At 33.6% G+C, this 15478-nt stretch overlaps 1 protein-coding gene across 1 annotated transcript in view; it reads left to right on the forward strand.

Annotated features, from left to right (window-relative positions):
* Positions 1 to 437: 437 nt before the first annotated feature.
* LOC133331900 (uncharacterized) overlaps positions 438 to 15478 on the forward strand; it is a gene marked incomplete at both ends in the record, with an annotated part of 57860 nt that continues 42819 nt past the window's right edge. The window contains 5 exons of the mRNA XM_061540290.1: positions 438 to 533; positions 633 to 1931; positions 2787 to 2807; positions 9720 to 9808; positions 14943 to 15017. Of these exons, the coding sequence (XP_061396274.1) occupies positions 438 to 533; positions 633 to 1931; positions 2787 to 2807; positions 9720 to 9808; positions 14943 to 15017 (1580 nt within the window). The remainder of the gene's footprint in view (positions 534 to 632; positions 1932 to 2786; positions 2808 to 9719; positions 9809 to 14942; positions 15018 to 15478) is intronic.

The raw sequence follows: 15478 nt of genomic DNA on the forward strand, positions 1-15478 counted from the left end.
CCGATTTCATCAAAATTATGCACCAAATGTCCAACTTTTGTTCGACAAATTGAGTCTAAAATGACGGGTAATACTTTTTGTTTCAATCGAAACAGATTAAGTTTTTTTTCCAAAAATTGGCACACCATCCACACAAATGGTGCAAAATTTTAAAATAATATATCTCCCATTTTTTAACGAAATATATAATTTTTTACTATATTAAGACAAACGTGTTATTACTTTATATTATACCATGACTTTTAATTGTGTTTCCGTTGTATATATTTAAAATATTCACCTAATAAGCATAACAAATATTTATCTAATAAATTTCGGAATGATAGTCCAGTTATGACTTCCAAATAGAACCAATATTTGAAATCTATTTTTAATCGTGGTCAAATTTTTCCAAGAACTTTCTAACTTCTATTCTTTGTTTATTTGTTTACTTACAGATTGCAGAATAACATGGGCTGTTCGTTTGAAACAGCCATACAGACTAGCGGGATAAATGAACAATTTGATGCTGCATGCCTTGCAACGATAGTGGAGCCAGTATACCGAACACGAAACTTTTACGCAAAAGAATCAACAAAACAACTTGTTCCGGGCAATAATAATTGTATTACTCAAAACAACAACAATAATAGCAACAACAACAATAGTAATAATTACACTAAGAACAACAGCATTTGCAACCACTTTAACCCAAAACAGGATAAAACTAACGACGACTGCCAACAGCAACAAAAACCAGCTAAAGCCAAAAAGACTACCACCAACAATATCATACCAACAACAATAGAAAAGAACGTTAACGATACCATTAGTGGCAGCAACAACAACAACAACGGCATCATTCGAGACGAATTTAAAAGCAAGACAAACTTTTACAGTTTGGAAGTCAAGGGAAACATAAATAACAACTGTGGAAGCCGCGCACAGAAACTGCTGTCGCAGCAAGACAAGGAAACACTGCAAGAGTCCTGTCCAAACTGTTATCCACTAGCCTGCCACAATAGAATTTGCTGTCGACAACAGAACTTGTTTGTGTCCGAAATTGCAACACAGTCGAGATACTGCTTTGACTACCCGGACTATTTGAGCGGCAATTGTTGCAACAACAGCATCAACGATTGCAACTGTAAGCGCCCTTGCCCTGGTCTGGTATCGTCCTTCGTCTGTCAGAAGCACAGAAACACGTTTCGCCATGAATGCCATGACGAAAAATCAACATACCTGGACAGAGCACCAGATCCAGTGTCCAATAGGCCAGATGCATGGAACAGCAGCGGTGCGAAGGGTAGAAAATGTTGGCAAGGCATATTGTCGCAGGCTAATGTGGCCCTAACATCGAATGCTCTCGATTTAAAGAACTCCTTAGCTGAGGTGATTGGCAATTGTGCAGCAATGGTGGAAACATTGATGCGTAGAAATGGCGAGCAATGTCGAAACCATTGCGAGGCTACTAAAATCCAGTGTAGCTCCATGAACAGCAACCACATTAACAACAACAACAATAAGTCTGAGCCATATAGGGGCTACTGTCAGCGCCAACAAGGATCAAAGCCCGAACACATCCCTTACACTTCAACGAATTCCTCCCGCTCTCTTCATGATACCATTAGCTCAAAATACCATCCTCATCATCAATGTAGGCAACATCAGCAGCAGCAGCAGTGTAGCAAGAAGAACAACAGTAAAAATAGCTGCAACAATGTAACCAACAGCCGCAGCAGTTGCAACAACTGTCACGTTGCCTCAAGGGCGTCAACTCAAACCACAGCCTTCAATTACATTGGCCACAATTACTACCACTTTCTGCGCAATTCGATTAATTTCTATACCGCCTACACGGCCAGCATCATATTGGTGTTGTGCTACCTGACTACGACCACATCCGCTGCCACACCCAAGTCGGACGCCACATCGCTGGACAAGCATCCCATGTAAGTAACATCCGTTTTCTCACCCATCCACGCATTACTGGGTCATTTAAGGCAATCGAAGTTACGTGCACATTAGGTTGTATTGAAAAATGCTGTAGAAGAGAGTTCGATTTAGAATACATATATATTTACAAAAAGGCAATAGAAAGAATTATGTCCGTTTAGAAAACAAGTGGACTTAGTTAGACATTTTTGGTTCTGCTTAGATAAAAATTTCCCTATAAAAAAAATTGTCGTTATGCGTATAGTCATATGTAAATATATACCAAATTTCAAGTCTACCAAGGATTTTAGATACGTCTTCCAACCGAATTGTTTGCCATAGCATATACAATTTCTCCACAATAAAATCAATATTGGTTCACCTACATGTGTAGCCCCATATAACGGTGTATTTAATAATCATGTGCGTTTTTCGCTATATCGGAAGTTCTAGTCACATTTTTTTTATCTTTTCACCATTTGTGAGTAGTGTAGTTCCTAATAAACATAACGTCATTTTATATATTTTTTTTTTAATTTCATTTAACAACTACTAGCATTTTATCTATTAATCATAAAATTTTCACTACAACCTAATGTGAATTCTAATAATTAAAACTACTTCTCGACAATTTGCCTATTTCTATATCTAGTATACATATAATAACATTATATCGTTCCCTGGTCGCTCATTTAAAAGACATGCCAGCACCTATAAGTCCAGAACAAACCGTGCAAGCAACCACAGACAAAAATATATACAACTACTTGAAAACATTATACATAAGTTTATTTGTAATTTTAATTTAAACAACACCTTTATAACAAATTGAACATTTTTTATAATTTCTTTTCTTTACATTATAATTTCAGTCAAGGCATCGATTGGTCGAAGTAAGTGCACTTCACAGGTTTCAGAAATAATTTCCGTTTCTTTCAACTTTTTTCTTGTGTTAAATTTTATAATTGGCTGTACAAAAGCGCATGTAATTCGCTACACAAAATTCAAAATTTTTGTTCTTATAATACAGTGGATTATGCAGTGGAAAATATTTTTTAAAATTTTACATATGATTGTAAAAAATATTAACAAAAAAACTTTTAAAAACTTGTTGTTTAGTTATTTATTCGTTTGTATAATCCACTGTCATTTGGTTTTTATTTCCTTTTGATTTTCACAATTAACACTAGCAAACATTTGCTTCAACATCACACTTACACTCATCATTACTAATCCTAAAAATTACCTAATTTGAGTATTCGTGATGTACATATCCTTACTGAACAATAGTTGGTACAATGAGGGGTTCATACATATAGAAAACCGCCATACAAATTAAAAGCAGTGGGGCACGTCGATGCATTGCAATATCCAAAGAACACTTTAAACAGCTCCCACTCACGGTGTTGTTATTTGCAGTAATACATAGATGACTTCTATAAGTTTTCTATACCCTTAGACACCATAAAACGTTATTATTTTTTTTAATGGGCGTTAAGACACATCGTGCCAATACGATAAATTAAAATCTGAATTCAAGTTGAATAATAAATATAAGTTGTTTACAAAAATTAATGGATGGGTGATTCGATGTATATCCTCAAACAGTAAAAAGGTGTATGTATACTCTCAGCCTATGGTTTGCGGAGATCTACGGATTGTACAGGTTTTATTATTTGCATTATACAGGCTAAAGGTTTTTATCAAAGAGTGATCAAAAATGTTGCCGTAGAGTCCATCAAATCGGTTACTCAATTCGCTCATATAAAATGTAGTAGTTTTAAAAATGTTGTCATTTTGTGGGGGTCAGGAGTGGTAAGATATTCACCATCATACAAAATGACTTACGTTTGCAAATAAAAAAAAAAAAACAAAAAAATAGATGCACGCAGTGTGTATCAAATGGGACATTTCATTAGCTTGATATTGGTTTAACAAATTTTCAAAATGTGGATCTTTTGTTGAGGAGTATACCGAAGGGTGCAAATTCGGTCTTAATATAGGTTTGGTAAAAATATTATGATTTGCAAAGATTTGATCAAACCTGACATTCCATTCCCTTGATGTTGGATTAAGAATTTGTTTACGAGTGATGTATCAAAAGATGTTGTTTACAAAAATTAATGGATGGTGATTCGATGTATATCCTCAAAAATAAACAGTTAAGATGTATGTATACTCTCAGCCTATGGTTTGCAGAGATCTACGGATTGTACAGGTTTTATTATTTGCATTATACAGGCTATATGGTTTTATCAAAGAGTGATCAAAAATATTGCCCGCAGAGTCCATCAAATCGGTTACTCAATTCGCTCATATAAAATGTACAAGTTTTGAAAATGTTGTCATTTTGTGGGGGTCAGGAGTGGTAAGATATTCACCATCTTACAACATGACTTACGTTTGCAAAAAACATAGATGCACGCAGTGTATATTAAATTGGAGATTTCATTAGCTTGATATTGGTTTAACAAATTTTCAAAATGTGGATCTTTTTTTGGGGAGTATACCGAAGGGTGCAAATTCGGTCTTAATGTAGGTTTGGTAAAAGTATTATAATTTGCAAAGATTTGATCAAACCTGACATTCCATTCCCTTGATGTCGGATTAAGAATTTGTTTACGAGTGATGTATCAGAAGATGTTGACGGTTCCCATCTTCGGACTTGATGTAGGTAAGATAATAATATAACGGTTACATCGGCAGTAGTTTTTTTACTTGTTTCCACATATGCAAACCGCACAATGTCTATGCTCAAAAACAAAACCGGCGATTTCCATAAATAATGTGTTCATTTAGGCATTCGCTTAGAAAATTTCAATAAATCCGCTTACGTAATCCTTAAGCGGTCACTTATTTGGTCTCTTGTAGATATGGACGATTTATTGTGACAGCAAGAGTGCTTCTCAAACTTTAAACCCCCTTTTGGCATTTTGAAAGTGTAAGCTAAATGTCCTTCCAAAATGGCTGTAATTTCATATTCGGGGTTGAAAAGTGTCTTTGCAGAAATTTTTTTATGTAGGATCATGTTTTGACAGAGTCCTCATATTATGGGGGACTTTTTATCCGAATGAGAGGAAATTTGGCACTATTGGTAAAAATTGGTTTAGATTTAGATTTTTCTGTCCGTTTGTATATGTTAAAGTACAGGTCGCATTTATGTTCCGATTTGGATGAAATTTGGTACAAGTCAATTGAAGAAATCGGTTCAGATATAGATTCGTCCGATTTAAGGTAAATGGTGCACCAAAGTCCCTATATATCTTTCGATTTGCACGAAATTTGACATAGAGTACTAAATTAGGTCCAGAATGATGTGTTCGATTTCCACGAAATTTTACATAGTGTACTGAATTGAGTCTAGAATGACGTGTGCCAAGTTTTGAGAAAATAGGGTCAGATTTATATTTGCACGAAATTTGGCATAGGGTACTGAATAGGTCCAGAATGATGTGTACTAACTGTCGTGAAAATCGATTGAGATTTAGATATAGCTCACATATATATTTTCGTCCGATTTAATGTAAATGGTGCACCAAAGTCCCTATATATCTTTCGATGTGCGCGAAAATTTGCATAGTGTACTGAACTGAGTCTAGAATGACGTGTGCCAAGTTTCGAGAAAATCAGGTCAGATTTATATATAGCTCCCATATATATTTTCGTCCGATTTAAGGTAAATGTGGTTCCAAAGCCCCTATATATGTTTCGATTTGCACGAAATTTGGCATAGGGTACTGGAATGAGTCTACAATGATGTGCGTCAAGGTTCGTGAAAATCGGTTCATATTAAGATATAGCTCCCATATATATTTTCGTCCGATTTAAGGTAAATGGGGCTCCAAAGTTCCTATATATCTTTCGATTTGCACGAAATTTTACATAAAGTACTTTATTAGGTCCAGAATGATGTGGGCTAAGTTTCTTGAAAATCGGTTCAGATTTAGATAAAGCTCCAATGAATAGTTTCGTCCGGTTTAATGTAAATTATTCACTAAAGACCCAAAGCTAAACCGATTGACAAAACGTACTGAAATTAATATAAATTAAACTCTGGCAAGTTTCCTTGAAATTGGTTCAGATTTAGATATAGATACAGTGTTGCCAAAACTTTGTTGAGGAAAAATGCTAGATTTTGTTGAAAAAAATGGTAGAAAGTGCTAAAAATTTTAATAAAGTGCCAGAAAAAAGTGCTAAAAATTTCTAGAACAAAATTGTTAATATTTAACTATGAAATATTAATCAGAAACCCCATTTATTCTTAACGACAATTCGTTGTCGATTTAGCCATGTCCGTCCGATTGAGGTCGCAATATTAAAGACAGAGCTTTGGAATTTTGCACATACGTTGGTACTACTCCTATGAGATTTGATATTGGAAATGGAATATATCGGTCGTTTTAGGGTACACATTTAGGCACATTTTTCAACTTAAATTGCTGTATATTTGTATATTGTGTTCTACCTGGATATATAGTCTTCTTACTAGAACTTATTAATATTGGTCCACTTTTAAGGGTAACCCTCATCAATTGAATTGGTTTTAATTTGATTGTTTAAATTTTGTTGAGTAAAAAATCTCCTTATCAAAAATGATTAATATGGGTCCATATTTAGGAGTAGCCCCCAGAGAGCGATACCCTCCCCATTATTTGACATTTTGGAGACGTCGGACACGCAACCGAATTGACTCAATTGTTTCTATTTTTTGTTTTGATGGTGTTTGAAATCTACCTACTAAAATATAAATACTAATAATGTCCAAATTTGGTTAAGGTAAATAACTATAATTTCACATTGCGTACAAATATGAAGACAATTATCAATTTTCGTCCCATTTGCGTACTTTTAAGGGTGTATAATCTCATTCCCAACAGCGACTTTAATATAAAACAAGTGAAAAAGGGCCGAACTTTGGATACCCTCCACCATAGATATACTGACAGGTACTATAAATGAAAATATAGGGAACATACCAAAAAGTGGACCTATTCCGACATTTCTAAAAACGGATTATGTAAACCATTATGTTAACCATAATACAAATTTCAGAATTTTTTAATGGATAATTGTACCCTCAGCCTAATGGCTAATGAGGGTGTATACACTTTAACACGGTGAAAATGTGGCTCATCGAAATATTGGTTCTAGACTCATGTTTCTTTGGACCAAATCCGTTTCCGAAAATTTAGATTTCATCCAAACTTTGCCCATCTTATTATTTCTTCCAAACTTAGTTCAAATTTGAAAATGGTTAATATCAGTCCACTACCTCAGGGGCTAGGTCTAAATGCGGATATAGTTCATTATCGAACCTTACGATCTAATTTCTTATCTCGCTTTCCTCCGCAGGTGAAATGATTACAAAGAGTCTCAGAACCAAATTCAAAACGCGGAACAAATCAGATTACTATTTTAATATAAAAAAGGGGTTTATATGGGGACTACCTCAAAAAGGGGGGCGAATATTAATAATTTTTGGTAGGGAGATTTGGGGGGAACCCTTATATGGGAGCTATGCCTAAACGTGGACCGATAAAGCTCATCTTCGAACTTGACCTGCCTGCAGACAAAAGACGACCCTATGCAACATTTTGGCGATCTATCTTAATTCTGTTAGACGCTAGAATGATTACAACAGACAGACGGACATGGCTATATCGTCATAGAATTTTACGCTGATCAAGAATATATATAATTTTAGGGTCGGATGAGTTACAAACGGAAAAACAAAATTAATATACCCTCCATACTATGGTGGAGGGTATAAACAATATGTTTGCCGGAATCTTTCTATTTTGGTCCTTATTCTGGCACAATTCCAATATAAAAGGGTACGCACGCCTTTTCGGTAATCTAAAGTGGTTATAACTTGGCATTCGGGATTCCCGCTGAATAAAATACTTGTTTTCAGAAAGTTCCAACATAATTCATGTTCATTATTTTTATATTGCTCTCAAATGTACAACTTAATTAGATTTTTCATTTTCCCAAATAAACAATCTACCAACAGACAATGTCATAGTCACCACATGAAGTACCCGACCATTGGAAAATCTAATTCATCGCGTGAAACATAGCGAAAATTCAATGCGTCAATATGAAATCGATAAACGCGATTTTTTGGGTTGAAACCAAAATTTTGTAAAAAAAATCCTAAGAAATTAAAAAATGCTAAAAAATGTGCTAGGTGCTAAATCAATTTTTTTGGTGCTAAACGACTTCAAAAAGTGCTAAATCTAGCACTAAAAGTGCTAAATTGGCAACACTGTATAGATATTAGATAGATATATTCAGGTTTACCAAATAATCAATGGGTGCCTGATTAATATTACATTTTAAACAGTGAAGCATACCAAGTAGCGTGTGTACAGTTTGCTTTAAATCTATTTACAAAATTTAGAATAGGTTGCAGAATGGCATATGGTTGATGTTAGTCGGTTTACTTTTAGATATAGATCGCATATTTAAGTCCGTTCAATTTCATGTCAATGTTCCTTTGAAAAGGCGACGTCTGTTAGGACACATATGCACAATATATTCAAAGTAGTGAAAGGTATAATATAGTCGGCCCAGTCCGACTTTACTACTTTCCTTACTAGTTTTGATATGAAATTTGACATAACGTGTGAAAGATAGATGTGTGAAGTTTTGTTGAAATCGGATCAGATATAGGTATAGCTGCCATATATATTTTTTATTTATTTGATTGTATCTTTAAGGGGGATTATCTTTTGATTGAATCTTTAAGTGGGTTTTTATACTCTTTCGAGCCAACCTTAATGACCGAAGTTTCGCAATGAAAAGGAAATACAGGCGAATAACCGAAGCACCCAAACATTCCGTTCATATAAAAGCTCCCAAGAACATTAGGAACAGCCACCGAAATTTCGTTTTAATAAATATCGTGGCTCCTTCCGTAATCTATACAATATTTATTTTTACTTGATTTTTTCGGATAATTGCCTTGGGAGCATTTTATAGCGACGGAATGCTTGATTTGGCATTTCATAGTTGTGGGATAAATTCAATGAAGTACTTTCAAGTCCTGGAAGGCAAATTATTGCCATTTCGGGAAAGCAGCAACAATGAAGGACTTTCAGCAGAACAACGCAACAGTTCATAAAAGTCGCCATACTTAAGAATGGTTAAAGTCAAAAAATATTCATACTTCCGACCAGAATCCGATCGAGAACATATGAGCAATCTTGATTCGTTGTGTCTATTAAAAAATCGCCAATACCCAACTGCATTTAACCCCAAAGAAGTGATTGTCAATGAATTTGATAGACAATATGATGGATAAAATTTTTTAAGTTATTCAAAATAATGGAGTTTTTAAAAATAAATTTATCTTATTTTGTAAAAGTGCGTCTATAGTTTGAACGTGCAGAATTAGGCGAAACCATAAAGTATAAATTCATTATTTTTCTTGAATAATGTGTGTTTTTGGTCATTTTATTGTGTACAATAATTTAATGGGTCATTATTATTTGCCAGCTAACATACCAATTGAATTAAAGGTGCGTTTATAGTTATGATACGCAGTGTATACAAAAGCTCTGAAGAATTCGAAAGCTATGCCAATTAATACATTTAATTTAATAACAATAACAAGTTCCTCTTGATAAATTTAAACATTTACATAATTATTTAGTCTATATTTGTATTTATCTTCCATCATTCACTCGTTATGCTGTTCATATTCGTTTCTGCTTTTTTTTAATTGTTTGCTTTGATTTATTTGTAAAAAATAATAATAAGAAACAATGTTCCCAACTTTGTTTTCAATAATTCATTTTCAGATTTGATGAGTCGAGTTCGGATAAGGAAATTCTGGATTTACTGCTGGAACAAAAGCGTTATGACAAACGATTACTGCCGCCAGTTCATGGTAAGTTAATGCCAATAGAAATGTGGCAAAAAGCAATTCATACGACCACTTGGTCGTACACACACACACAGAGAAACATACACAAACACTCTAATACAGAAACAAACAAAAAAAAACAACAGCAAACAAATCCACAACGATGTGGCGACAATGGCTTGAGAAAGTCATTTAGTTAAGTACTTTTTGTAGATGTAGTAGTTTTGTAGTCATATTTTAAACTAAATATGCCTGTTGTTGTTGCTTTTTGCTCGCTCCCGATATTAAATATATATTTAAAAGTACAATTGCTATATTATGGTAGAAGTCGGCGTAAATTAATAACACTGTGCAACACATACAAAAAATGTTCTCGCAGATGTGCAAAGAAACTTTGTATATTAATTTGGATATTCAGTTATTGTAGGCTTTATTGATGATCTCCATCAGCAAATTTGAAATTCACATCTTTTCTGATGTTTGGATACCTGAACGAGAATTCGGACACATCATTACAGTTGCTAGATGTTGTTTCTTGGTCAAATACCTGAGTAAAGACCAAATTTGAGATCCGTCGCTCTAACCTCAAGATTCCGAAACTTACACTACTGAACAGCAGATTAGTCACTAGATCAAACACTATGTGAGTAGTATCTGACTAAAGTCAATTTGCCTATGTCCCGTCATTTCCACACATAATGTCCACACATTGTTTGATGTTGTTGAGAATACTTCCCTCCAATCGTTGGTGGATCTTCTGGCTTACAATGCCCATTAGGCAGCATAGATATTGCTACAAATACATATGACTGAACCTATCTCATCTAGCATGTTCCGCACGAGGAATATTAAAATACCCTACAAAAAAAAAGAGAGGCCCACTAGAACAAAATAAGCCTTTTAAGCAGGTCCAAATCTTTTTCAGCACTGATGAAACCATTAATTAGAATCTAGATGACCTATGATAGGTCCACTAGAAATATTTCCTATTTTCAAATGATATTTCCGTATTTTCCGTAAAATATTTGAGAACATCAAATGTGTTGCCCAGTGTATTTGAAACAATGTATCCTGTACTGCTTTGTTTTGTATTTTGTCCTTTTTTGTTGTTTCGATTTATTTATCCTTGTCAGTGCATAGCGGTTTGAGACTTTGTCGCTGCCACTTTATTTTATTGCCAACCAAAGGCGCAGACACAACTACATACACACACAGACGCAATTGAGTAAAACATAATGGCTGATGGTTGCATTAAAATAAATTGTCCGGATAGACTTGCAGCGCATTCAATAGTAATAATTGCTACTAACTACAACAACGGCAACAACAAAAATTGAAGATGACAACAAACAGCTTAATTGAATTGAATATTATGTACACGTACACAACGTACAAGCAACATACATACTAACGAAAAGCGCAACAAAAGTACACTTGTACACGTACCGCCAGTTTAATTTGCAAAAGGGGAACATCTAAAATAAATATTTGTTAGCAAAATTGTAAAAAAGAGGAAACTACTATTGAGTTTAGTTTGTTAATAGTGTTTTTGTGTTAGCATTATATAACAATATAATATTACAAGGTTATTATCTATAATTATTATATTTGGAGACAATTGAAGTACAAAAAAATATATTTTTATTAAACAACTTCTTTTAGTATTTAGTGGTAAATTTTTCAGTAATTTGTATATTATATATTTTTTGGATTCGTATGTACTTCGAATACTTCGAATCATTTTGAGTCGATTAGAAAAGTATGTCCGATCTTTAATTATCCGATTTCCATGGAGTTTTAGAATGGTTCGTTAATTTGCACAGAATCAAATTTCATTGAAATTGATAAAATCTATATGTCAAATCACCGATGATGCGACGTCTGTCTGATAAATAGGGCACCAATTTTTATACCCTACACAATTATGTTGTAAGGGTATTACAGCTTTGTGTGGCCCCAAGAGTTTGTAACGCTTCGATTTTTTTTTCTAAACCCACCATTTAGCATACCGTTCGTCATATCTCGACTAGATGAGTCGAACAAGACATGTGTGCCATTCCGTCCGACTATTCATTATAAACTGTAAACACGATTCAGCCACATTTATGGACCTTTTTTTCGAAATTGTGTATGTAGGACCGGTTTTGGTCAAAGAAAGAAAGGTGATGAAATATATGTTTTTCTGTCCACTCTATAGGCTATAATTATGACCCGAAAATAACGATAAATAACGAAATTTTATACAGAAAAGGGGTCCGGCCATAGAATAAGTATAACTGTTTTGATAAAAATCAGCCAATCCTTTGCAGTTCAAATGGACCAAGACATTTGTGTGAAAAATTACAAAATTGTTCTTCTATTGCGTATGTGGGACTTTTTCTTAATTACATACAGGTGTCTACGTATTCTACTATTTTTTAGTATTTCCGTTACCACATTAGATGATATAAACTTCGAGCTGATGGCTAAGACATTTTGCATTATGATCCGGTTTTGGTCAAAAACGCCGCCAATAACACTGTGCGACACGAACATTTTTCAGGGGTTCTAATGTACCAATTCTGTTTAGTTGGAGTCCCTGGACTAACGTGGAAACGAGATAGACCCATATATCCTCTAGAGAATATGCATAGAATCAATACAAAAATGTGTATAAGTCCTCCATTTTTTAACCGATTTTTTCTTCGAAAGCTTATTTAATTGTCTTCCCCATAATATAATTAAACTTATACAGCTTGATATCATAATTTCTTCGTACAGTCCCATGAAAAATAAATTTTGTCATTTTATGCGTATTTTTTCACATTTCAACCACTGTAACTCAGCCAATTCTCAATTTACCAAATATATATCTTGTTTGAAAGAAAAAATTCTACTCTTCGAATGAAAAAAAGAATAATATAAAAGTCAAAGTGAAAATCTATGAAAACACGTTTTTCTCTACATTTACCAAAAGTATATTCGTGGTCCAGGGACTGCAACTAAACGGAATTGGTACATTAGAACCCCTGAAAAAATTTATTGTTTTGTTTTGTATCACAGTGTAATTCATTTCATGGTGATAAGGTGATATTTCGGGGACAACATGAACCGACAACTTTTTGTCTGGCTATCTAGTCTGGCAAATATCACAAAATATTCCCCAAGCTCTAATATAGATCCGCAGATCTGCAGTTGTGTAGGGTATCATGTGGTCGGCCCGTCCGACTATACTACTCACCGTACACCCCATAATCCAGATTATGGAAGGTTAGTATTTTAGGGAAGCACCGGCCACAGTAGACATCTGTCGGTTATACACTTTAAAGGTAATTGAACTAACAATAGTAAGGACAAACATAAACGCCTGTAGTCCTATTCTGTAACTTTTAACAACATTCGATATTGTTTAAATGTCTTTTGTCATTGTAAAAACAACAAAATAAATTGTTGTAAAATAAACAATATCGGATGTTGTTAAAAAGTTACAGAATTGGCCTACTGAACTACTTGTATTCTATAGTTCAAAATGCAGAATATAATTTTGAATTACATATACATGATCAGCTATAGAGATGCGGTTATGCAAGTTGTTATATATTTCACATAGTGATCTAAGCGGATAAAATATGCTTGTGTCAAATTATAAAATGTTTTCAGCTGATTTCAGGTGGATGAAAGTTCAAAGGTATGTCAAATTGATACAACATTTTTCACATTGTTTCCAACTGAATCTAGAATGACGTGTGTAAAGAATTTCCAAAATCGGTTCAGATTTTATCTCTTATATCAAAATTATATGTTAGCCTAATGTATCACCGGCTTGATCAAACTTGTTAGCCCTATTTATATCCCAAATGGGCCGAATTTAAAATGTACGTTGCTCTATTTGACAGACGAAAGTACATTTTTAAAACAAATCTCATTTCTCTGAAGCAGATTAGAGTAACTTCGGGTAATGTGGACCACCATTTTCTTTTTTGATATTGTGGGCGTAACAACTGTAAAAAATAAAAACAAATTGTTTACACAACATAGCAGATTTGTTGGCTAACTATATTCCAGGTCAAACATTATATATATATTTGTCTATAAAAATGTTATTGCATTATATTTCAAAAAACTCTAAACTGCGAATAAAAATAACTTGGCGGGTAATGTGGACCAGTATGTGTGGGTAATGAGGATCAGTATGTTAAGGGTAGCTAGTGGCTTGGTTGTGATAAATTTCAATTTATTGCGCTCTTGGGTAACAATGAATGCAAAAATATATGGGTTTATAATTTCGAATAGCCCCCATTTAAGGATACCACCCCATTTGCGGTATTTTGAAGGTCCTTGCTTCGTTATCCAACCGAAGCAGCTGTAATTTCGCATATGGAGTTTTCAGAGGATGGAATACCTCCTCGCATATCAAATGCGCCCATGTTTCGAACTCGTCCTCGTGAAAAGGTCCCACTTTTTTATAGTGGTCCATATTACGCCTCCATTGAATATTTTTATTTAAAAAAAATATCGGCTTTAAAAAAGAATAAAATTTCAAATTCACCGACCGGCTAAACGTATATTTTCGCTAAAGAAAACAAGAAAACCACATAGCTTCTTTATATTCGAAAAAAACAAAGTGTTCGACTATTTTGCCAAAACATTCAACTATTCAAATCACACATTTACAATCAGAGCTACATTTTCTACTACTACTTTCTCAACATTGCAATTATTTATTAAAAAACAAGTTTGATGTTTGTTTTCACTAATAAGGAAACATTTATCAAGGCGGCATTGACATATTTCTTGTATTTTCTTAGATATGGGGGTGGTCCACATTAGACGCATAGTCCACATTACCCGAAGTTACTCTACGTACAATTGTAATTGAAATATTTGTGAGCATTACTAGACATAAAATCCGAAAATTAGTATTTAAATTTACCAGATTGTCTTCAAATGTTATTTTTCAGATTATGTGTAGTAAAAAGTTTAAATTAAAGAAATTTGCCTTCAATTTTCCAAAATTAGCAAACATTTCAATAAATAATACAACTGATTTACAATAATAATAACAAAAAATAAGAATAAAAAGTGAATTGTTCTCTGTATGAGAGCAATTATCTTGAGATGTTTGTTATGTTTCACATCATACATTTGCTTCAGATACTTAAAATACTCCATTTTCCAGATGAAGACTTCTGCTGTGGATTGTCATCACCCGACATGGCTACTGAACAATCTTCAAGGAGGCCACATAAGCGCGGTTCGTTTGAAATTAATTATATATATTAAGCCCATTTTATGTTATCTATCCCCATAACTAAATCGAAAAAAACTAGAAAACATTTATAGAATGTTTTAGAACATTTGACTACATCAGGATCTTTAAAATTGCCCTGATGTTATATATGTACCAAAATATGTATGTAATATAATTTGCACAATAATGTAAGCGCAACGCAAATATCATAGTGCCGTATGTTCTGGATGACTAATATATAATAGCTAAGGATTTTCATAAGGATATTCATCATATTTTTTAACAATTTAGTCAGAAGCATTACATATAAATATTAATATCTTTGTTTATTTTTATTTAAAATTTAATTTAACATTTGTTTGTAGGAATCTCCTATTCCTATTTGTTTCCCATACTTTATAGTATGATTTATTAAGTCTTTTAGTTTCTTAAAGATTATTATTATTTAAAATGCTATACTTAAT

Source organism: Musca vetustissima, unplaced genomic scaffold (assembly GCF_032173495.1).
Source record: "Musca vetustissima isolate MV318-11 ecotype Yass unplaced genomic scaffold, APGP_CSIRO_Mvet_v1 utg49006, whole genome shotgun sequence".
In the NCBI taxonomy this organism is placed as follows: domain Eukaryota; kingdom Metazoa; phylum Arthropoda; class Insecta; order Diptera; family Muscidae; genus Musca; species Musca vetustissima.